Consider the following 25,570-nt stretch of genomic DNA (forward strand, 5'->3'; position numbering starts at 1 on the left):
GTTAGTAACACAAAAACAATACTTCTATGTGAATTACACATTGAATGGTGTTTTGGGGGTTACACTAAGCTGTCTTTCACATTCATCGCTGGTGCCATGAACCAAGTTTACCTGTGTCACCCATCGATAGGAGTTACGCCAAAGTCAGAACTTATGCAACATGAGCAGTGATCATCTCAGTCTTGACACGGTTGCTACCCGCAATATACAAAAGACTTTGTAAAGTGGAATGCTTCTTTAATATATAACAATCATAGCTGAAATGCCTCTGCCACCAAGGTAGTAGTAATAGTAATATTTCCCTCAAATACCTTTAAATAAATATATTTTGGATTTTCAACCATTTGTCTCCAACTATCGGCTCATGAGTTCTGAAAATACACACATTTTTGTCTTGAATACACACTTTTCAATTTTGGCATACATATATTAATTAAACCATGCAAAAGTTTTCAGATTTAATGGGTAGGGCTACCCATAGAACTCCCTAGAGGTAGTAGGAGAGCTACCAGTAGCTTTTGTGCTATGCTGCATGTTGGAGAAGTTTGGTCTAACCCTTGGCAATCACTAAGGATAGCATTCCAATCCATTGTTCCTTTGCTCACCATGCCAATTCAGTTTGGACCGAGCCATATACAAATCACTTTAAACCCTGCTGCAAAAGAACTAGTTCAGCCCAAACCTCAAGGCCAATTCCTCCTTAAACTGGAACAGAAGCAACCCAAGGTTGTTGTCACCCTGACTCTGGGCCTCTCATTACTGACAACTTTTGGGAATCATTCCAAGCACAACTTGCCAGCCCGAGCCAACCATAGTCTACTTTTCAACCGCTTACAACACCACCTCAACATAGAGATACTACAGGTTACTTTGAGATGCCCTCTGGAGATGTCCTTTGCCGCAGCCTACTATCATAGTTTGCATTCTATTCCTAATCATCTGTTCTGTGATCTTAGTGAGGGGCTGAGAGCTTTTCTTTTGGTTCTTTCATACCAGTCAGCTTTGTCTGAGATAAGATCTGCAAATATGACTAGATCAATTTCTGGTTAACCCAACTCAGCTTTTGGCAGATTGAGGGATTTGAAGATCGAAGGTTACAAAGATGGCCCTGCCTTTTAGCAAACAAAGTATAAATAGGAGAACATTTCCATTTACTGCCATTGTTTAGTTACCCATCTCTAAAAAGATATTACATTTTTCTGACACTCTAAGTCACAGGCTAAGCCAGACCAGATTACGTTATACAATATAGGTTCCGCCTTGGACGACAGGTGGAGCTCTCAAAGGACAAGAATAAACAAATTGAGAAAAAGGCAAACTGGGTCCAACTGTATTGCAGACATGTGACTAGGAAAAAAAAAAAAAACTTAGGTGGTGTGATTTGAGAGTGAGGCTCAAAAAGCAGTACAAAGTTTGCTAACATAAATAACCCTACAGAACTAATCATAAAGAATGTGGAATTGCTGCAGTTAATTTATTTGTACAGTGACATTCATGCACAGTAATGGCGAAGGCATATGTTACCTATACATAAGGATATGTACTTACATGTCAGGATTGATGAGTTCTGGTTGGTTCTGCACTAATAAAAGAGTGATCTCCATTAGACTAGTCATTGCAGCTTCTCTGACCCTTAAAATAAAAGAAAAAATATGTTGAAATCAATTGTGAAGCTCAATTAAGTAATATGACTACAATTTATTGTGATTAATTATTTTCACCTGTGTTCACTAGCCTACATTTTTAAGTTATGCATTACTTTCACCTGAGTAGAGCTGATTCCAAACCACAACATACAGCTCCAACACGTCAAATGTTTTAGTATGGATTGGAAGGTGCTCAACCCCCGATTAATTGATACCTTGGAGCATGATGGATAGAGACAGCCATCGTAAGGTAATCTGTTTCATCCTGATTTAATGTGAGTAAGAAAAACCAAAAAGCCTTTAAACATGTTGCACCAGTGCACCAAAGTTGGTTCTACAATTACAGTGGGAATAGGATCAATTCATAGAAAAACAACAAGAAATGAGGAGGGGGGGACAAGTAGAAGAATGAGAAGGGCATGTGTGAGATCACAAAGCACATGTATGTCTAAATCAGAGGAATACATATTATTGCAACAAGAAAGGTAAAGTTAGCTAGCAGTACCTTTCTTATCAAAGTGGCCCTGATCATCTACGTCCTGGATGTCTCCTAATTCAACCACCCTCCCAAGTGCCTGCTTCACATGGGAGCCTTCCTCTCTGGGGCAAATCGCCCCTTCTTAGGGTCCCAAGCTGGGATGTAATAATTACAATACCCCTCTGTGCATCCCTCCCTATTTCAAAACTGGGCAGAAGCACAGCCTTCACAGAAAAAAGGTCTGCAAATTCCTGCCTTCCAAATGTTTTTGAGGTTACCTGTACGACTTGTTCTGAGGTGCAATTTCAGGGATTGCGTCAGGGACCAGAGATGGAGGTGGTGGTGGTGGCGCTGGTGGAGATAGGGACGGCCATGTAGCAGGTGGATACAGCACTGCGTATCTGAGAGCTAGACTGAAGGATGGATGAGATGGCATGGAGCCAATGGCACAAATATAGGGAGGCCATATGGTGCCATGAGGCCTGAAGCCATGCTGGCTGGAGCCCATGCCCTGTCGTAGTTGATGACAGTACTTATGTTTGTAGGTGACTATGCCAGCCCTACAACAAAATGCAACAGTCGTCCCAACCCTTCCGGCCCACAAGCAGTACCTCACCAAAAACCCAAAACAGTAAAAGGTGATTTGCGGCAGACTTTACTCATGGACTCAAGAGTGTGACATCAAAGGGAGTGTTGTCGTTAAACAGAGATTACCCCTTTCTCACATTAACAACATGTCTCAATCAAACACAGGCAATAAAGAAGATGCAGTAAAGTTTCAATAAGTTTTATTTAGCAAAACTGCATTCTGTCGATGATTAGGATAATGAACAGTGCAAGAAACAGAATGGTAAAGACAGGAGTCATTAATACAAAGACCCCCCCACCATCTTGCAATATCATGAAATAACATGAAGTGTGTGATATGTCCTAAAACCCTAGCATGATAGGCCTAACTTCTAACCTAAAAGAGAGCTAGGTATGTTAAACCTCAATCTGCCAATGCCATGTCCATGAGAAGAGCCCCAAATCTCATTACCTTGGAATGAGGTCTCTAGCTCAGACTCCGTAGCAACGCGAAGACTGGGTCAGCAGCAGCGATGCAATCTGGTCGGAATCCCTCTGACTATCTGTTAAAGTGAGGAGTATTTATATGGATCTACTTGGACCCCTGATGTAGGTTTGTTCCCAAACAATAGATAACAAAGGGACTGTAATTAAAATAAACAATTCCCTCGAAAGCATGAAGAGGGGAAGTACTTAAAGTGAACACCTACAGTTTGTCTTTGTAGCTTGATCTTGACGCCTAAGCGCGGTGACACTGATAACACAATCTAAAACATGGGCCTAACCCAAAACAAGGCAGCCATCTTAAAATATTTAATTAAATAGGTGTGCTAAAAGAGCAAGCCACGTAGGGTAAAAGTCACTGGGTGACGGGGCACGAATCTGCAACCCACAGCCTACGCTAACTCCTGTATCCCATTAAAACAAACTAGGATTCACTACAGCCCTGATGAAAATAGAGTACATGAGATTAGAAATGTCGCCAGGCTACAACATCGAGCAAAGAACTGAAGGAAGTCCAGGGTAGGTGTCAGAACTGCTGGGAGACAAGGCTCTGCTGCTAATAGATCTGGGAAGTTTGAGGATGGTCAGGTGGAAGTCAAAAAGGTTCCGGGCCGGGTCCAGTAGAATCACTGGAGTAGGTGCGTTGGGAAAAGTATCAACCGGTTCCATGACAATCAACCCAGTTCTGAGGATGAAGATCCTTTGGGAATCAGAGGGCATCAAGGTGACTTACCTTTAGAATGTTTCTTGTGCTTTTTCTCTGAAGAGTGTGATGACGGCAACCTGAAATGAGGCTTGGAGAGTCTTGACTGCACTTTTATTCCAAGGCCCGGACCATGAAGACTTTCGCCTCCTTGATGGACTTGGGTACATGCTCTGAAAGAAGTCACAGGATTGGGAGTCATTGTCTGAACTGAGGCACCAGAAGAAGATGGAAGTGGGCATCTGTAATGTACATCTGTCCCTCTTAGTCCCTACAGGGTTTGAACTCCGAGCCCCAGAGGGAAGGCATGGTCATGTACATATTTGGAAAAAGGTTTGTCTGTGGTAAAACTCAATACTCTGAGAGGGCAAGCTTTGGATCCTCATCATCCGTAAGGAAAAAAGTCAACTAAAGTTGCAGCACCAGGGTGGGAGCTTTATGACTTCAGTGACATCTGACACCACTTACAGCTTTGATACAACGTTGGCATCTCCTACCAGTGACGTGAGAGCTTTGAAGCTTTAAGAACAAGTGTGATGCCTGGGATTATTCTACAGATGTGGAATCTGCAGGTAGTAATATCCATCAGAAACCTCAAAATCATCTCCAGCATATTCATGATCCTAGGAGGAGGAGACATGCATTCATGGTGTTCATGTGCAGTAGCACCCTTATTAAGGTCAGTTTCTTCATTGAAGAGAGGTCAGACTCTTGGGCAAAGATGGATTTCTATTTATGCAACCAGGATCTGGAACAACATCCTGGTATCCACCAGGACCACCCCAATGCTACTCCAAATGAGGAAAGTGTTGAAGATGCCCCTTTTTCAAGAACACTTCAACCTAATGCAATAATCATCTAAAACAGTTTTCTCTCCTTTTACTTTTTGACTGTATGCTTGTCTTTAACCATATACAGAACTTGGCTGCTCTTAGGTTTGCTCTAAATAACAGCGAATGCATATATAAAAAACAAGTTCTAGAGCAGAGTTTCCTCAAGGTAATGTATGATTAGTGCCCAGGAGGCCTCGGCACCGCTCCGACCCCCGCAGACCACGCCCGCAACCTCGGCTTCATCTTGGACCCTCTTCTCACCATGACCAAACAAGTCAACGCCATGTCCTCCGCCTGCTTCCCCACCCTCCGCATGCTCCGCAAGATCTTCCGCTGGATCCCCGCCGACACTAGAAAAACCGGGACCCACGCTCTCGTCACGAGCCGCCTGGACTACGGCAACACCCTCTATGCTGGGACCACCGCCAAGCTCCAAAAACGCCTGCAACGTATTCAGAACGCCTCGGGCCGCCTCATCCTCGACGTACCCCGCAGCAGCCACATCTCCGCACACCTGAGACACCTGCATTGGCTCCCAGTCAGCAAAAGGATCACCTTCCGACTCCTCACCCACGCACACAAAGCCCTCCACAACAAGGGACCGGAATACCTCAACCATCGCCTCCGCTTCTACGCCCCCACCCGTCTCCTCCGTTCCTCTGGCCTCGCGCTCGCTGCCGTCCCTCGCATCCGCCGCTCCACGGCAGGTGGGAGGTCCTTCTCCTTCCTGGCAGCCAAGACCTGGAACTCCCTCCCCACCAGCCTCAGGACCACCCAGGACCACTCCGCATTCCGGAGACTCCTAAAAACTTGGCTTTTCGAGCAGCAGTAACCCCCCCCTTTCCCCTAGCGCCTTGAGACCCGCTCGGGTGAGTAGCGCGCTTTATAAATGTTAATGATTTGATTTGATTTGATTAACCAGTAGTCCAAACTTAGACATACATGGACTCACAACCTTCACAGCGAAACTGCCACAACCACAGGCACTTCCTTAGAAATGTATAGAGCAATCATCTGTCCGAAAGGTAGAATAGCAAACTGATAGTTCTGTGATCCCACCGTAAACCTCAGGTAGTGTCTGTGGACATGCAGAACTGGCAAATTATAACAGGCCTCTTAGAGATGCAATGATGCCAAACTATCACCTGCATTCAGGTCCAATAAGAGTTGGTTCAGGGATAATACTCTTAACTTACTTTGCTGAATGAACAAGAAGTTCAGAAAGTGAAGATACAAGATGAGTTTTAGATCTGTGTCCTTCTAGTGAACCAAGAAGTAAAGGCAATAGTATCCTATGCACCTCCCTTCGAGATACACCATTTCTATGGCCCTTTTGTTCAGCAAACCAGGGGTATACACCTCAGAAATTCAGGAGTATGCCAGAGAGCACATTCTGGCAGAAGGAGGATAATCATGAGGGAGAAGCAAAAAGCGTAGGGCATAGCCCTAGTGGATTAGCTGAATGACCCAGCAATTCTTCATACCTCTTTATTGGTGGAAAAGCAGGCGGCCCTCCCAGCACAAGTAGATGATGTTTTGATGAACATGTTACCTACCTTTGTTAACACTCTTTCTGGTGGATCTAACCACAGATTCTTCACCTTAGATTATCCTCCAGGGTGGACTTGAAAACTATTTTTGTAGCAGTGCTCCACCATGCTGCTCAGTTGTGTCATTCACCTCTGCATTACCTCTATATAGCCCCAGAAGTGACGGAGCAGAGTGTCTTTTATTTTTCCACATCCTCAGACACAGAGCTTGAACAATGGTTGAATACAGAGTCATGAGTACTAACTTGTGATATTTTCAGGCTACTTCACAGAATGGAGAGGTGGGAGTGCATTGAGGAATCTGCAGTTAGTGAGAGTATCCACCAGAAATGATGTACCTCACCTGAGAATAGATACCAAAGCAGGACTTCACCAAAGTGGTTCTGTGGCACAGATTTAGACAATGTCTTGCAGAAGTGTCCTTCCAACCAGACCTGGCTGTCAAGGTAGTGATGCTTCGTGAATGTATGCACCAACACTCACATCACTGCCTGGAATATGTCAAGGGTACCCCTCAAGCCAAAGCAGTCTTGGTCCTAGTAGAATGAGCTCACAGACCTTAGGGGCTGTTTCTTGGCCAGTGTGCAGCAGGTCTTAATGCAGAGGACTAATCACTTTGACAAGGTCCTCTTCTGCACAGCCTTCCCTTTCTTTTTAACCCTGGAGAACCCCACAAAAAGCTGACTGTTCACTGTGATCTTTGGTACGATCTATGTAAAAGCTTACAGCCCTTTTAGGCTCCAACCAAAATAGCCGTTCCTCCTCTTTCAAGAAGTGAGGTGGAGTAAAGAAAACCGGTAGACTGATGGATTGTCCATCATGTGAGGGATTCGTAATTTTAGTAAAGAAGGTCGCATGACTCCTCAGCATTAACTTGTATGTAGAAAAAGCTGGTCTAGGGTGGTTGTACTGAGAGTGCCTGTAGTTCTCTCATGCAAACAACTGATGTAATCACAATGGGAAGACAGTCTTCAAATCTTCAAAACCTGCTCAGTTCATCCGCTCTGGAGTGAAGGGACCCTGCCAGGTGATTGGTGACCATAAAGATGCCCTAGAACTCTAGCCACCTACAGAGCAGGAAAGTCTTCTGGCACAGGACCCAAGACCACACCCTGCCCTGCGTGTTGGAGCACCACCACTATTTGTGAAAACTTGCACCAGCCTCACCATGATAGATGGAAGGAATGCATTCAGGGTTGGCAAGCGGCCCACAGCTTCAGAAGACTGATATTGAGCCAGCCCTCCAGTAGAGACCATAGTCCTAAAACTCAGCAATGATGAATTTGTCACCACTGTAAGCTCTGCATGGAGAAGTGAAAGTTGGCTGTCGTTATACAAATTGTGGTCAGTCAGCCACCACTGCAGATATCGAGCTGTTTCCTCCAAGATTTGGATAGTGTCAGAAAGGAAGCCTTGATGTTAAACTCAGTTGGACTTCAAGTTCCACTGAGGTGCTTACATATTCCACCTACCCTGTTTGATATACAAGGCTAAGAAGTCTCAAAGGCACCCTCAATAGAAACATCAAGGTCATAGCCCGATGTCCTGTGCCAGCTGCTGTGGAGGGAAATTCATGAACTCCATTTGAACCAGGATTGCACAATTGAATGGAAGCTACTAAGAGTGAATCAGTGGGCTTCATCTTGTTTATGGTGAAACCCAGTAATGTGAAAAGGTCTGCCGTCGCTAAGTGGTAGAGTACGAGAGACAACTGCAAGCCTGCCTTCAGCTGTCAATCATGGAGGTATGGTAATACAGAAACGCATGCCCTCCAAAGATTGCCAGCAACCACCGCCATCACTTTTGTGATCAACTAAGGGACACTGGTAAAGCCAAAAGGGAGCACAGCAAACTGTAATTGCTCTTAGCTCACCATGAACCGCAGTCAATGTCTGTGGCACTGCAGGTTGTATGTGAGGAGGAAATAAAATTTGGGGTACATTTTTCAAAAATAATTTGCATGACCCATCTATTGGGTGTGGTAGATCACCAACCCGAAGAAATTAATGTATCCTTCCTCCCTCTGGCTGGGCCACTGAGGGCATACTAAAGTAGTTTGCTGGTTACTGAAGCATGTGAGGAGGATTTTAAACACTGGCTCCATTGCTGTATTGCACAATTCCTGCCAGATCCGTGTCCACAGCCCTGAAAATACTATGCTCTCTGTTGCATCACTGGTTCCGAAGGCTGTCTCTATCTATATGCTAGACCTCTGGTGAGGGAATTGTTTAGCAGGGGCAAACATCCCCAAGGAACTTGCTGTAGCGTTATTGTTTTAAAAGCATTCCAAAGCGGCATCTGTCTTCTCACTGAAGAGGCGTAACCCATCAAAGAGCATGTCAATCACTGATGCCTGTATATTGATGGAGAAGCCAGTGGACCTCCATCCAGTCATGTTGATGGAAGACCACACAGATACCAACTACCCTGCCAAGGCAATTCATGGTATACAAACCTGCATAGATAACATTTGGCTACGTCTCAGTTATCATGCCTGAAAAAACATAGGTTTATCGACCCAAATGGCAGACTACATTTCAGACGACAGTGCCAGAACGGCTGAAGAAAACATATGTTTTCCAAAAGCATCAATTATTTTTTATTCTCTAGCGAGAGGAGCAGTGGTAAAAGAATTATGATTCACTTTACTGGTTGAGACCTGCACAATAAGGCTCTCGGAAGTGGCATGCTTACTGAGAACATTCCATCCACCAGCAGCGAGTCTATGATGTCTGGACATCTGCCTGCTCACAGTAAGGCAAGAACATAGTTTCGACCAGGTAGCCATCAGAGTATCCGTGAGGGCATAATTAAAGTAAGGGCTCAGATAGATGTTGTTGGCCTCAGCTACAGAATTTCTGTCAAAACATTTGTTTTAGTCTCCACAGAGGGCAGCTGTAATGCTAGCACCTCAGCTGCTCTCCAAACCACCACTGCAAATGGGGCACTCTTTTGTTGGTGGTCTAAGTTGCTGGCAAAGCTATGTCCCAGGAGGGGTGTCAAGACCACTGACATTTTGTAAATCAAGGAATAAGGCATAATTGCTGTAATAAGTGTTGAACAAGCCCTCTCCCTTACCTTCATCATCATCATCTTAGGGTGCAACTTGCTCAGGCACAGGGTCAGAGGAAGAACCAAAAACACAATATAGAGCCACCTGATAGCAGAAATGTGGTACAGGAACAGGGTTAGAGTCAGACAGCAGGACAACCAGTCATGCTTTTGTAATTTTGAGGCACAACATCAATTGAGCTCAAGTAGATGTCAGTATGGTGTCTGACATGGGCATCGGATCATCCTATGGCACCAGTGCTCCCATCAGGGTGGCAGTAACTGATATGGATCAGGGGGCCGGAGTAGAAGTCTGTATTGAGTTTGGCCAAGTTATCATCCAAGAGGAAAGACAGAATCAGTGAGTGACCCACCATTAACCTGATAAGTGGACCCTGCAGGACCCGAAGGCACACCACAGGGAGCCAGATGCGCACTGCATATTTGCAACATGGCCTCTTTGAATGCCTTGATCTGATGCAGGATCATCAATGGCCTGGGGAACATTGGGACCAACTGAGGAATTGGCTCAGTGACCAGTGTCTTTGGTGGAGTGTGAATTACATCTTGATGTCCTCACATCTTCCACTTTGAGTCAAATAGGAGGAATGAAGTGGAGTCGCGCTTTGCTTTTTTATGCTTTTGTTTTGACTTGAACTTACCAGAGGACTATGAACGGTTGCAGGAGTTGCAAATCTGAGCCTGTGACTAGGAGCAGGATCTAAGCAAAGGCCACAAGTACTTCTTGTAAATAACAACATACATCTCTACCTCCTGGTCTCAAATCACATTTGGGTGCATGAAGGCACACTTAATACATGATTCAGAGTTTTGCCCTGAGTACAGGCCTAAAAGACACACCTTGAGCAGATCTGTGATCCTTATCTGCTTTCTTCAGTTGTAGCACATCTTGAATCCTGTCCGTTTTTTGTGGGAAAGAAGTTGCCTGGAATGCTGAAAAATGTTTGGAAGTTGTATGAAAGACTAACAAATTCAAGAGTGGAGTGCTGGTTCTATGTCAGACAGCAAAGAACGAAAGCAACTGACATTTGTGTACCGCGATGGCTCATAAACGGGGCTCTGCTCTCTCTCTTCCTGTGCAGTACAGAACAAACGTGGAGCTGCACAACACCACCTTACTGAACGCAGGAGCACGGCTACAAAAAAATATCTGGATCCAGACTGGCCCCTGAGGGATACTGACGGGTGAGGAATTTCCAGTCAGTATACATCACAAGGTGGGGGTTACAAAGGTTTTGAGACAATATAGCCAGCAGAGGATGCGGAGACCGGATATGCTGCTGGCGTCCCTTAGCTCTAACCCTGTCCGAAAGGAGCGGTACAACTGCTGGGGAGTCAAGACGGTTGCCTTTTGCGGGCTGTATACTGCCCTGGAGTAGCTGAGAAGCTTTCTTGATTGTCAGTAGAAATGTTGCGCACACAAAACAGACCCACTAAGTGAGACGTAGCTCTACTATTCTTGAAGGGTTCCAGGGAGGAGACAGCTTTCTTTCCAAACAGTTGTTCACAATCGAAGAACATGTTCATATGTAGACCAGAAATCCTCAGAATCGCCAGTGGAGCAGAACCAACTATGTCAAGGACAATTAACACCAGGTCCACTGACCAAGCAACAGTGTCTGCTGATTCCAGCCACATTTCAAGATCTGTTTGGACATACTTAGCCCTCATTGACCAGGTCTGTCCACAGCTTTTTTCTGTGGTCTGACACAGAGAGACTCACCCATTCCCACAAGAGGGAGGTGGCATTAGCAGTGTGGAAGTCCAGACTGACAGAAGCAAAAACTTTCCAGCCCACAGAGTCAGCTTTCTCAACTCTTTATCAGAAGGTGCCATGAGGAAGGAATTTGGGTTTTGATTCAAGAACGATGTTAAGACAAAGTTTTTCCATTGCCGGGTGAGAGTAAAAAAAAGAGGAAATCACCTAGGTAGTTGCTGAATACAGAACAGTGGAAGTGAATAATTTTGTAGACAATGTAATGTTTTGATATTCTTAATTAGGGTTTACTGTAACGGTGAACTCACAACAGATCTTGTGACTCAAACTTCTTTGAAGTAAAACAGATGTCTGGATCCAACTCTAGATAGCAGTAGTATACCACTACCACATATCCATACCACTACCTACTTCACTCAATATTACATAACTACTATGTATGTATAAATATGTATATATAAACTGAAAAGAAAAAAAACCCTCGCTGAAAAAACGCCCTCGCCATGCGCAGTTTTGTAGTTTAAGCACTAATTTTCCTGGAAAAGTTGCAGTTATAGTATGAATCATGTTATAGAAGATGTGAATACTGGTGTAAAATGTGGGGTAAGCAGCAATGCACGGTGAGGGCTCCAGTTACAGCTACTTTGGGGCACGAGTTACAGTTATTTGAAATAACTAGCTACAACAGCTGAATTTCTATGGTTTTGTGTGTGTAAATTCAACTGGAGTGCCTGCTTTGTTTATATTTGTAAGTGCTTCCCGTTGAGGTTTCATTTCAGTGAAATGAGCGTCACTGTCAGAATAGATCATCACCTGTTTAGAAGAGACCATAGTTTTGTCCAAAATGTCTACCCAACTGGAGTACTTTCTACTGGCTAATTACGAAGTGCTACCTCCTGTGGTAAAATATCACACTACAGCTGAGTAAAGGCCCCCGAGATAATGTCTCCATTTACCTTCTGTTTGTAATGTTGGCATGTGATTGTTCCTTGATTGTCTTAAAAATGACAACATGAACTCTCTTGTGGGGATAACAACACAACTTAAAAGAGTTCAATCTCCACCAAACAAGGGTTTGTCTGGCTAATGTGATTGATGCTGGATTAAGTTCATACTGATAACACATCCTTTTGTGGATAAAACAACAAGGAGTTCAATCTCCTCCAAATTAAGGGGGAATGCTGGGGGGAGCCTCAATGCCTCGCGGTCCCTGCTGGCTCCTCGCCTCCAGAGGGAGCCGGCATTGCTCCTGCACGCAGGGAGCAGCAAAAAAATTGCATGCAGGAGCAATCCTTTCATCTGTTTTCCTGCAAGCAAACAGGAGCAGCTTTCCTGCTCCTTCCCGCTGGGAGTGGAATTACTGTTAGCTCTCTTGCTTGACAGGAGCTCTCAAAGCTCCCATCAAGTGAAAGCAAAGGGCTATCTGCTGAGGGAGGGGACCTCAGGAGATTGTGAGCTGACCCTGCGGAGTGGCATTACCAAGGGCAATGAGTGGCTCCAGGAGGGGAGTCACGGGCCCCTCTCCTTTCTTTTACACAGGAGCAGCCCCAGAGATCTGGTAGTCCCTAGGGCAAATATGGCCCCGGAAGGGGACCACAAGGTTCTCCTACCTTTTATTTGGATTTGTGGCCCCAGGGGGGTGGTGATCCCCACGGCCCTAAAGGGCCATGGAGGGGGGACCGTGTGGCTCCCCTCCAATTTAGCCCCGGGGAGGTGATGGTCCCTGGAGCCCTTCTAAGCCACAGGAGGGGGGTCCTCTCAGACCCCTCCCATTTTCGCATTAAAACCCGGGGAAATGGTGGTCCCCAGGGCTCTAAAGAGCCTGAGGAGGGGGGGGGGGCTATGCAGCCCCCCATCCAACCTTTTTATATGCGGCATGGCCCTGAGATCTGGCCCACCCGAGGACTAAACATTATAAAAGGGCAGGAGACCGCGCTTGTTTTTAAAACAAAAAAATTCTCAGGATCCGCAGATCCTCTGCGGTTTTGCTGCAATTTTTTGTTTTTTAAATTATTTTCAGCCCTGGGGGACCTCAGCACCATGGACACGGGGTCAAGATAATTCTACCCTGCCCCCTTTTCTTTATTTTTAACTTTATTTTTGGGACTCGGCTGACCCAGAGTCTCAAAATTGCTGCCAACACTTCCTGTTTGAAGTGTTGGCAGCCAATCAGATATCAGCACGGGGACAGATCCAATCCGTGAAGGCTCCAAGTCCCTAAATATCTGTATATCTTTTTCCTTTAGTATCTCAAAAACTACTGAACGGATTTACACCAAATAACAAAAAGTCTTTCTGGACCAAGAGCTACCTTTCTGGCAAATTTGGTGTAATTCCATCCAGTAGTTTGGGCTGTAGTCATGCTTACGTTAATGGCATTATTCCTAGTCCTACTCCCTCGCCTTCCTTTAAACCAATGAGGCTCCCTGCCTCCCCATAGACCCTCCCTTCCCCTTAAGCCCTCCCCCACCCCCACCACCTCCTGTACAAAAACAAGCCCAAGTAGCAACTCAGGCGGTCCGTACCGGGAGGGAACGGAAAGGAAGGCGAGGGAGTAACGTAAGTAATGGACGCATTACCTCCTGTCCCTCCCTCGCCTTCCTTTAAACCAATGAGACATAGCAAGAGAAAACAGGAGACGGACACTGAGTTGCAACAAGTTTAATCACAACCAATAAAGACCACTGAATCCCCACTCCCCTATTACATCATTGAGGACAAGACACGGTGACCCAATACTGACTCCAAATTGCCCAAGTCCGCCAGTCTGTAATGACGAACAAAGGTCGAAGGTGAGGCCCAAGTCGCTGCCCTGCAAATTTCCACCACAGAAGCGCCCTGAAGCTCCGCCACTGTAGCAGCCATACCCCTGGTAGAACGGCCCTGAATCCCTTGGGGTGGAACCACCAACTTCAAAGAATAAGCCAACAGAATCAGCGAGCAAACCCACCGACTCAAGGAAGCCGTGGATGGTTTCTCCCCTTTCCCAGCCGGACCGAAATTCACAAATAGAGAACCACCCTTACGGAAAGGAGCAACTACCCGTAGATATTCCAACATGGCCCGATGCACATCTAAAGAATCCGAGGAAGGATCCGGACAAAACGAAGAAAGGATAACCTCCTGGCGAGCATGGAAAGACAAATTCAACTTGGGAACAAATGAAGGAACCTGAACAAGCACCACTCGATCCGGAAAAACTTTACAAAAAGGAAACGAGCAGGCCAAGGCCCCCAATTCCCCTAAACGGCGGGCCAAAGTAATGGCCACCAGAAAAAAACTTTTCAAAGAAAGATGACGCAAGTCACAGGCCCCCAAAGGTTTAAAGGGAGAAACCGTCAAAGCATCCAACACCAACGAAAGATCCCATGAAGGAAAGGACTGCATCAGACGAGGAAACAAGTTAAGAAGACCCTGGAAAAATCGAGGCATCAAATGACCCTCATCAGACAGATTACGCCATGGGCCCCTAAAAGCCTGAATCGCCGCCCACTGCACCCTCAGAGAAGCCACAGACAAACCCAACTGGGCTCCATCCTGTCAAAACTGCATCACATCAAAAAGAGAAGCAGACGTAGGAATTAACCTATGTCTGAAACACGAAGAAGAAAAAACTTTCCACTGCCGACCATAAGACAGCAAAGTGGAACGCCGTCGGCAAGCCAGTAAAGTAGAACTCAAAGCTACCGGAACCCCCAAACCCGTCAAACCCTGTCGTTCAACTTCCAGGCCGTCAAGTGCAACCGCCTCACCGACCCCATCGAGAGGTAAGGAAACTCCAGAGGCGACGGACAGAGAGGAAGAGTCCACACGTGATCCGAAGCCATCAACTGAAGCAACGGAAACCAATTTGCCCTTGGCCAATGGGGCGCAATCAAGAGAACCCTGGCTTTCAGAAGACGTACCTTCACCAGAAACACACGGAGCAACTGAAAGGGCGGGAAAGCGTACAAAAGACCCTGAGGCCAAGGACACGACATCCCGTCCACCGCCCAAGCCTGAGGACAACGAAACCGGGAGCAAAAGCGACTGAGCTTCGCACTATCTGGAGACGCAAACACATCCACCACCGGAAGACCCCATAGGTGAACCAGATGACGAAATAGATACCACCGGAGGGAGAAAAGCTGAGATGAAGGAATTACTCTGCTCAGAAGATCCGCCCGAACATTGACCTCCCCCCGAATGTAGGTGGCACGTAGGGAAAGAACCTATTCCTGTGCCCAAAAAAAATCTTCCTGGCAAGGCGGAACAGCGCCCACGACCTGGTCCCCCCCCTGCCGGTTCACGTAAGCTTTGGTCAGCAAGTTGTCTGTCCGAATAAGAACCGCTACACCTTTCAGGGAGTCCTGAAAATGAATCAGAGCTAGAAGCACCGCCTTCAACTCCCGCCAATTCGAGGAACGTCTGGCTTCCAGAGTCGACCAAAACCCCTGGACCTGAGCCGACCCCATCCAAGCCCCCCAACCTGAGAGGCTGGCATCGGTCGTCACTATCACCGGGAGAGAAGGAGACAAAGACACCCCTACACAAAGATGATCTGGCACCAGCCACCACCCCAACTCCCTGCGAACCAACCCCGACACCGGAATCCGTGCACGAAGAGAACCTGACCCTGGAGCCCAATGAACTAGGAACCAGTTTATCAGGCAAAGAAGATGGAACTGTGCCCAGGGCACTAGAAAAATCACTGACGCCAAATGACCCTGCAGACGCAACCACTGAAGGGCCCTGAAAGCGGGCTGCGACAAGATCGACCTCACCAGAGATTGGAGGCCCATTAACCGATTTTCCGACACAGTCACCAAGCCTTGAAGAGTCAGAAACCGAGCCCCGAGAAAAACTAGATCCTGTGAAGGAATCAAATCTGACTTCCCCCAGTTGACCAAAAACCTGTGGTTTTGCAAGGCCCCAACAGAACCCGGGCCACATGCCTCTGCAACAGCCCTTGAGAGGATGCTTGGATTAGAATATCGTCCAGATAAGGATGAATAAACACCCCTTCGGAATGTAGAAGAGCCACCAGAGGGGCCAGCACCTTGGTGAAAATGCGGGGAGAGGACTTGAGGCCGAATGGCAGAACACAAAACTGAAAATGGTCCAGGCCTACCGCAAAGCGTAGGAATCGCTGCGAAGACCGATCCACTGGAACATGTAGATAAGCATCCTGCAGATCCAGAGACGCCAGGAAGTTCCCCTGACTGACTAGAGGAAATATTGTCTGAATGGACAGCATACGGAAATGCACCGTCCTGATCCAGGCATTCACCCCTTTCAGATTGAGGACAGGCCGAAAAAACCCTGACACCTTTGGAACCATAAACAAGATGGAATAAGCGCCCAGACCTCTCTCCCCAACAGGAACCTGGGAGATAGCCCCCTTGAGAAGCAACTCCCGGACCCCATCCAACAACGCCTGTCTCTGGGCCCCATCTGCAGGCAGAGGAGTGGGACGCACCCCTGAATCTGGAGGCAGCACTTCAAAATCTATGGCGTAGCCATTCTCCACAATGTCCAGCACCCAACGATCGCTGACACTCTCCTGCCACACGGAAAGAAAGTGCCTCAGCCGTCCCCCAACCGGCCCTATGCCAGGCCCACAATGATTGTCAGGACCCCTTCTTGAAACCACCCCGGCTCGAAGGGGCAGCCTTTTTAGGAGAAAAACAGGGCTGAAAACGACGTTTCCTGAAAGAAAAAGACTTGGAATCCATTTTGGGAGATGAGCGCGAATGCTTCCGCCAACCCTTGCCAGAAGAAGAACCACCTTTGTAAGGCAAGGCGTGTTTCCTCTCCTTAAAGGCCTTTGAAAGCATGGAAGGCAACTGATCACCAAATAAATTACTCCCCTCAAAAGGTAGTCTCAGGAGAGCAGATTTTTCCCCAGGATCTGCCTTCCACAACCTCAACCAGAGGGACCTACAAGCCCCAATCAAAGCTCCCAATGCCAAAGCCGAAGTACGAACCACATCAGAAGACATGTCCGCCAGCAACCTGGCCTGCTGCTCCATAACAGCCAGAAGTTCCGAGCATTCCGACCCTTCCTGAACAGCCACCGCCAGCTTGTCAAAATCCTGCACCAAAGATTGTGCCGAATAAGCAGAAAAAATACCCGCTCTGAGGGCCAAATTCTCTGCCGCAAATGCCCTCTTAAGACCAGAATCCACCTTACGGTCAGTGCCATCAGCAGGCACACAATCCTCCGGATTGACAGCCGTCTTGCCAATCAGGGTCGCCAGAATGGAATCCAGTTTAACTGAGGGTGGCAAAACATCCTCCCCTTCCAGCAAGTACAGTTTCTGAAGGAACCTTGGAACCTGAGACTTGTCTACATCCTTCCACTCCCAGAGTACCATATCCTTCAAAGGGCCCTGAAAAGGCATGGCAAACCTTGAAGGCGTCTGATACTGAGGGAACAAGTGCGAATCCGTCCCTGTAGGCTGAAAAACAGGGGAAAACCTAAATTGTCCCGAACATGAGACATCACCTCCCACATCTCTTCCCTGGAGACATATTTTCCACCAGAAGAAGTAGATGGAGCGTCATCATCATCACAAGAAGAGGAGCTCTCCGCTGCCCCAGGAGGATGGGCCGCCGGAGAATGACCAGGCCTGGCCACCCCTGCTTGGAGAGCACGAGAGACAGCCACCTCAATCATGTCCTGAACTTCTTCTCAGGACATAAGAGGTGTAGAAGCCCCCACCGGCCCCTGCTGACCCCCAGGAGTGGAGAGGGGAACCTCAACATCCTCCTCTGAGGAAGAGGAAACAATCCTACATGATATCAACAAGCAATGCAAGCTAAAGGACCCTAACCCCCTTAAATAAAGGAGAAAAGTCCTGCCCCTAAAAAAAAGGAACAGCAAATGAAAATGCAGAAACAATTAGCAAAAACCATGAAAAACACGGGCAGAACGCCCATCCTACCTCCAAAAACGTAAAAAATCCAAATCGGCACATCAGCACGTCCCTGCGAGCCGAAGATCTGAAAATCGTAGCCCCAGCCGCAAAGAGCCGACCGACCTCGCCAGCCGACTCCAGGACCAAGGCAGCCACGCACGCCTCCCGAAGACGCGACCGCCAGGAACCCTCCCCGAGGGGCTCAGCGCCTCGAGGAGAGTAAAGTCGAGGACCCCCAGGCCCTGCCGTGGAGGAAGAAGAAGGTAAGTCTAGCGGGGCTAGACAAAAAAGAACAGGAGGTGGTGGGGGGTTTTTAAGGGGAAGGGAGGGTCTATGAGGGAGGCAGGGAGCCTCATTGGTTTAAAGGAAGGCGAGGGAGGGACGGGAGGTAATGTTCAAAATCCCTATGGGAAATTGCACGGGGGAAAAGTATTTTGGGACACCCCCACCCCCTTTTCTCGGCCCCCGCTTTACGAATCACCCCAAAACTTTCAACATGGCACCTGAAGTGAGTGGCAAACTAGATTTGAAAATATTGTGAAGATTTGTCAAGCAGCACCAAAACTATTGGCAAAACAGAAAACACTGTCAGTCTAGTAACCGTAAAGAGACATTGGTGAAGAATGCACCACTACCAGCAGCTTTACAACAATGGTTATTAAGCACAGTTTTTTTGCTGGTCGACCATATCTCATTATCAATAATACTGCCCACTTAGCAATGTCAGTAAATTTACCACTGCTTCCAGCACCGGACTCATTACTTTACCAAAAGTGTATATCACAGAGGTTTTCTACACACGAGCTAGTGCTGCGGCATACATCTTTCATACGTATAAAAAAAAGACTGCATCAAGAAAGTCTGCAGTCGTTATCATCACTTCATGACTGTGCTGTATTAACATAGTAGGGTGTGGGTGTGGAAATCTATTATTTAAGGAACTAGAAAATGATTCTAGTTTCATTCAGTGGGAGATGAGTCATAAACAATGACGTATAACTGGGTTTAGTTAAGATTCTCGTTTAACTGAATATAGTTCACTGAAAAAGGATTTACAAACGTGAAAGCTTATGACAATGCCAACAAGCGATGTTTGTTTTTCGTCTTTGAGTGTGCTCTTCGTAGGTTTTCCTGTGTGCTCCTGCAGACACACTGGATGAGTCCCAGCTTACGACATGGACAAGTCCCGGCATATAACGTCAACGAAAAACAACAGTCATGCAGAGCTCTCGGTAAAGACTGCTTAATTTCCCATGGAGCATAAAGGAACAAACCTTTCTTATGGAGATACAGATTTGTACAGCTCACCCTCATAAAACCTAGTAACATGAATTAGATGAATCTATGGCATGTTTACATTCTCAGAATTTGCCATTAAGAAACCGTAACCCGACTCTTCCAAAATTCATGTAAAAAACTGAACATTCAGAAAAATACTTTTTTTCTCTAATTAGGTATTGCATTTAACAACTAACATCAAGCACTGCATTTATGTTGCTATGTGATATTTCTGGGCATTGAAATGAATACTTGCAAGATAGCAATGTGAAAAATAAGTTGATGATGGCTTGTTAGCTGAAAGTTCTTTCAGAGTTGCCGCAATCGCAAAATCTGTAAGAGCAGCAACATTGTATGTGCACCTACCTTTTAATGCAAAACTTATTGCATGGCTAGAATTATTCCGAAAGTTCCCAGAGAACTAGTGCGCCACTTTTCCCTGCTCTTCTGTGAGATAGTTACATTTGTTTTGAGAAAGTGATTCTCGCTGTTCCACAGCAAGTTCTTTGAGAATGGCTATCTCCAGAATGGAATCTCGTTTTCTGAGACATTATCTCTCCAGTTTTAAGTATTAAACTCTGGGAGCGAGTCTCTGCATCGAGTCTGGGCGTGAGTGTATCTAGGATTAAGATTCACTTGCTAGGAGACAGTTACACTCCAAAAACGGTGATCCATATAAAGAGGACCTAAATATTTCCTCAGATGTAAATGTCTTGCAACTGTGGTTCATATCTTTCACACAGTAAGTGGTAGTTTTTTCGATTCATCCAATCTGCATCTTGAAAACCACTAGCGGTGAGCTCATGTTAATCTAGAGACAACCAGCTATGTCAATGATAGACCCATCCCTTACTAGTTTTGCATCTAAATTATCAGTGTCAACATCAGTTCATTGAACTACAAAACACAGAGACATAACAATAATTAAACAAGTAATTTTATTAGGTATTAAAAACCCAATTAAAACGGTGGGTTACATTTTAAATAATTATTAAGGAAAAATAACTTACCGAAAGTTAACTTTTCTATGCCTGAAGCTCCTGAAGTCTACTTTGCATTAATTCTCTAGCTTCCTCAGTGCCCAAAGACGTTTGCCATCTTGAAAATGCAAAAAGTGGGTAGAGTTGTCCAAAGGAACTTTTACCCCATTGGTTAAGGTGTATGCAAGAGTCATTCCCACCCACTAGCCCATGCCAGGAATTAATGTGTTATCACCATGGACCTACTTCAGAACACTACTGGCACTGAGGAAAAACAGAAGAGGGCTGGACCTGCTGTTTGTGACCTGAGAGGAGCCCTGAAGGACTGGGCCTGTTCCTTTTTGTATTCAGGATAAAGGATCATAAGCCTGACCTCCTGTTCAAGCTACAGGAATACAACAAGCTACAGGAGGCCTTTCTTGCAACTGACCAGCTAACCAGTGGCAACCAGACCTGAACTGGACCTTGCTTTTGTCCTTCGCCTGACACCTCACAAGTCTCTAAATGCCTCCTCTGAAGTCTTAGAGGGCTTTAGGTATGTACTCCTGGAGTGGAATGGGACTTAAGTGTGAAGGTAAAATATTTGACCAAGCGAACCTGGATAGTGTATCCGATCAGCACTTCATTGCGGGTCAGCTTCAAATTGCACCTAGGGCCCGGTCAATTGTGCCCAGAGTCAATCAATGACACACTGTGCTTCATGGCGCTATTCCTATTTAAAACTGTAAAAGTTTATATCTCCGGTCCATCTTATCTGAGTTTTGTAATTTTGATGTTATTTTATTTATTACATTTTACTCAATTTTTCTAATTGTTTGGAACTTGACTTTATTACTGTTTTCGTGATGCCCAAATACTTTACACACTGCCCTAAGTTAAGCCTGTCTGCTGTGTGCCACAGCTACCATGGTGTTAAGCTCAGGTTAATTTATTGACTATGAGGGCTCATCCAGAGAAAGTTTGTAAATGCTCCTTGAGGTGTGTAGTCACCCATCACAAAATAAATCTAATTTACACTAATTGCATATGAATATTCCTTCAATGTTCCCATCTTATTCCAATTTTAGATATTTTGGGACCAACTGACAAAGGACTGTAAGAGTGTGTAAAGAACAATCTACTTTCCTTCGGCAATGCTCCTTCTGGTGGATATTCCATCTAGCTGCAGATTCCTTACCTTTAGGATATCCTCTGCCAGCAGACGTGATCCTGAAAGTGTAAACAGCATTGCTCCCATTCAGCTCCACGTTGACTTTGTTCCACTCCAAAAGTAACAATGGGGAGCATATAAGCTCCACCCCTTCATGTCGACATAAGTTTTTTTCTTGAATCTGTTGCTGCCCTTCTACACCAATCTCAACTATAATGGGAGGGATCAATGTGCAGATCTCTAGTATGGTAGCTTTGTAGATGGAAATAAAAGAGCATTCCACAGAACGGGGAGCTGGAAGGGCAGTGAGAAATCTGCAGTTAGAGAATCCATCAGAAGAGCATTAGCCAAGGAAAATAACTTGCTCTTCTGATGAATACTTCTAACCACTGATTCCCCCTCTTAGAATAGACAGCAAAGCAGTACCTCCTAGGGTGGTGGGTCTATAGAATGAGCTCAGATCAAAAAGTCCTCCAGGACCGAAAAGGTAAAATGCCCTTCCCGTTGGTCCTGGCAGTCAAAACAGTAGTGTTTCATGAACGTATGTGCTATTGTCCATGTTGCAGACTGACTGATATCAAGTACAGGCATTCCACATGCAAACACAGTGGTAACAGCCTTAAACCCAGGTGGAATGTGCCCTCAGTCCTTTTGGAGGCAGCTTGTTGGCCAATGCATGGCAGATCTTAATGCAGAGGACTATCCATACTATCGTACGGAAGAAAAAGACAATAATAAAAGGTGCCTGGGGGAATATAAATCCTTCTTATCAAACAGACATCATCTTATATTTCTCAACGAATTGAGTCTTCTAAGAACTCATCCAAATAGTTATTTCAGGTAGTAAAGACATTGTCATCAGTTCCTTGCAAAAATCAGATAAACTCCAGTCAAGCATTCTGTAACTGGCTTGCTAGCTTTTTCCAGAATTAAGTAGCACCAATCTATCATAAGTTTGATGCTAGCAAACAAATTGGGTGGGACCATCTGAAGCAGGCAAGTCAAGGTTCAGACCAGGCCAGTTGTTCTGACTTTTCTTTCCACAGAGTAAATAAAAAAGCACATACTCTTGGCTAAATCAAGCTTGCCTCTTGATGAACCCTGCCCTCCATTTGTGAAGAAATTAGCACCAGAAACCATTGCTTCCAGTTGTCTCACTACTATTTTTAACTCTATGATCAGTACAGGGTATTTTCTCAAACTATGGAAGGTGGCCTCAATTTTACCTTTATACAGAAACCCAGTCTAAGTTCAGAGGATACCTACAATTATTGGCCTATCTCTCGTTTCCTGTTACCTGCAAAAATCACTGAAAAAGCTATGAATCATCAGCTCTTATGGTTTACTGGGAGCAATCAAATACTAGACCCTACACAAATTGGCTTTCAAAGTGGACATAGCACCCAGACAGCATTGATCAAATCTACAGAGGTGGCAAGAGCTGCCCTGGATGGAGGAGGAAGTGTGGTCCTCATCTTATTCGACTTGTCAGCAGCCTTTGACACCGTCAATCACGAGTTGCTGATTGACCGGCTCTGTGAGATCGGAACTGGTGGGACTGCACTTGCTCTTTTAATATCATTGCTCACAGAGCAGGAGCAAAAGGTGGCTCTGGATCAGTTCCTGGGGTCCTCAATTAGTCCAAGACTATTCAATCTTTATGTCACAGCCCTGTCCACCCTGATTAGATCTTTTGGTTTTTCTCTAACCTCCTGTGCTGATGACACACAAATCGTTGTGTCCTTGGAAAACAATGACATGAACCTAAGTACTAGGTTCCATGACTGCATGTTAGCAGTTAGTCAGTGGATGAACAAAAATGGTCCTAAACTTAATTCTGATAAGACAGAGGTTATTTTCTTTGTTAACCTGGTCTACTTTTGGCCCCTCAGTGATGGCTGAAGGATCTGGGAACTCTCCAAACACCAGTCAAAAAGGCAAAGGACTTGGGAGTAATCATGGATAATAGCCTTTGGAGACTAGGTTTGTGCAGTCACCTCATCCTCCTTTTACACTATAGAGTTGTTGAACAAAATTCTCCCTTGGCCGTCCTTTGATGCCCCAAAAAAGCTGATAACAGCGCTGGTGCTATCCAAAACTGGATTATTGTAATGGCATCTATCTCGGTATGCACCAGCAACATTTAAATAAACTTCGAAGGCTGCCGCTCGCCTATTGCTAGGGATTTCTAAATTTAAATCAGTTTCAGGCATTGCAATGGCTCCTGATCAAGCAACATATCCAATTTAAGGCACTGTGTACAGCTTATAAAGCATTGCATCATATTGACCCCGAATATCTTATGCACAAATTCAAATGATATGAATCAAGACGGGGTTTACTTTCTTCTGGAACCAGGACATGGGTTATCCTAAAGTTTAAACGCACCAATTCAGGAGGCAGGAGTTTTGTTTTTGGAACAGCAAAAAGTTGGAACCTCCTACCCCCATATGTCATATCTATGCCTAACTTGCTTTCCTTCTGGAAAGAATTAAAAACTTGTCTCTTCTGTAAATAATCTTTCTTGGGGAGCATACCTTTAGCAGAGATGGCCAGGACGCCTCCGGATAATCGCGCACTTTATAAAAACACTTAACATTAACATAACATTAACAAAGCCCTTTGCTGAACTATCTTGCCTTTCTTTGCCGCAGAGAACCACACAGAAATCCGAATGTCCACCTGATTGTCTTTGGTGCAATCAAAGCAAAGGCTCATTTTGGGGTCCCGCCGATGAAGTTTCTCCAGCATGAAAAGACTTTTGGCAAAAAGACTGTGATGGTCCTTAACTCTACTGGAAAAAAGGTGGTGTAAGCTAGCTGCACTGAGAGCTGGAGCTTACTCAAGTAACAGATGAAGGTATCACTACCAAGAATACAATCTTGAAAATCAGGAGACATAGTGGACAGCTGTGATTGGTTTGAAGGAGTGCATCAGAACAAATTGAGGATCAAATTGGGATCCCACTGTGTAATCATAAAGGTTTTGGTGGGAAACATATGAGTCAAACCTTTAATAAGTGTCATCACAATGGGTGATTTGAACAACGATGGTTGGTCTGGCAAACACAAAAATGCAGACAAATAATCTTTAATAGTATCTTTGCTGGGCCAGAGATAAAACAAACAAGCCTTCTAATTGTTTGGCCTGTAATGGATCTTTATTGCAGGTGTCACACTGGGCCATAAACTAGTCCTAAGGCCCGGCGCAGACAGACTTCGTAGCGGGACACCTGGCAGCAATGATGAAATCCACAACTTCAGGAAGAAGACTGAAAGCAGTCAACTGAAGCCGCTCAATCTCCACACATGGAAGAGCAGATTGACAAAGTTCTGGTTGCAGGACGAAGATCTTCAGCTGGGAAATGAGACTGTCCCAAAGTGGTAGCAGGATCAGAGGACAGGAGCTCATGACCAGAAATTCCGACTACCACACTGTCATGGGCCAATTAGGAGCCACTAGGATGACTTGGGCCCAGTCACTGCTTATCTTCCTCAGAACTCAGGAAAGAGGCAGTAGTGGCAGGCATACAAGAGTCCAGTGCTCCGCAGTATCCAGAGTGTGTCTCCGAGAGAGTGCCTCCTTACAAACTCCAGTGCGCAAAACTTTTTACAGTGCGGGTTCTCAATGGTGGCAATCTATCCAGGATACTCCCTTTTGCTGGAATATGCACTATGCCACTTTGGGATGTAACCACCATTTGTGATCAGCCCAGGGCAACCAGCTGAGTTCAAATGCCCTAGTGTTCAAAGATCCTGTCAAGTGCTGGCAAGGGAAATGCCATGATCCTTCAGAAAAAAAGTGCCTGTTGACACAGATCCCAGAACCACACCCTTACCCCTTGTTGCAGTACGACATAGAGATGAGTATTGTGGGTGAGGAACAGAACCAACCTCCCTTTGTTGGGTAGTAGGAAGGATTTCAGCACTAGGTGAATAGTCTGCAATCCAACAGGCAGATGGGAAGACAAGGCTCTGCTGAATACTAGAGCCCTCAGATCTCCACCTTACCCAGATGACCTCATGCCAGCAATAACGAATCCCCAGAGTGTGTATGCTTGTGTATTCAGCAAGAACACATCTGGAAACCCTGTTATCTCTGCATGGTGCAGGGAGAGGGGTCTGCCACTGGTCTAACTGCAGCTGAGCAGCCACTACTACAGATCTTTTGTAGTCTCCTCTAAAACCTGGATG

The 25,570-nt window shown here is 45.7% G+C and overlaps 1 protein-coding gene across 1 annotated transcript in view; it reads right to left on the minus strand.

Annotated features, from left to right (window-relative positions):
* TBCD (tubulin folding cofactor D) overlaps positions 1-25,570 on the minus strand; it is a 1,666,801-nt gene that overhangs the window by 403,457 nt on the left and 1,237,774 nt on the right. The window contains 1 exon segment of the mRNA XM_069200356.1: positions 1,549-1,632. Within this exon segment, the coding sequence (XP_069056457.1) occupies positions 1,549-1,632 (84 nt within the window).

The sequence above is a fragment of the Pleurodeles waltl genome, chromosome 7 (genome assembly GCF_031143425.1).
Source record: "Pleurodeles waltl isolate 20211129_DDA chromosome 7, aPleWal1.hap1.20221129, whole genome shotgun sequence".
Lineage (NCBI taxonomy): Eukaryota > Metazoa > Chordata > Amphibia > Caudata > Salamandridae > Pleurodeles > Pleurodeles waltl.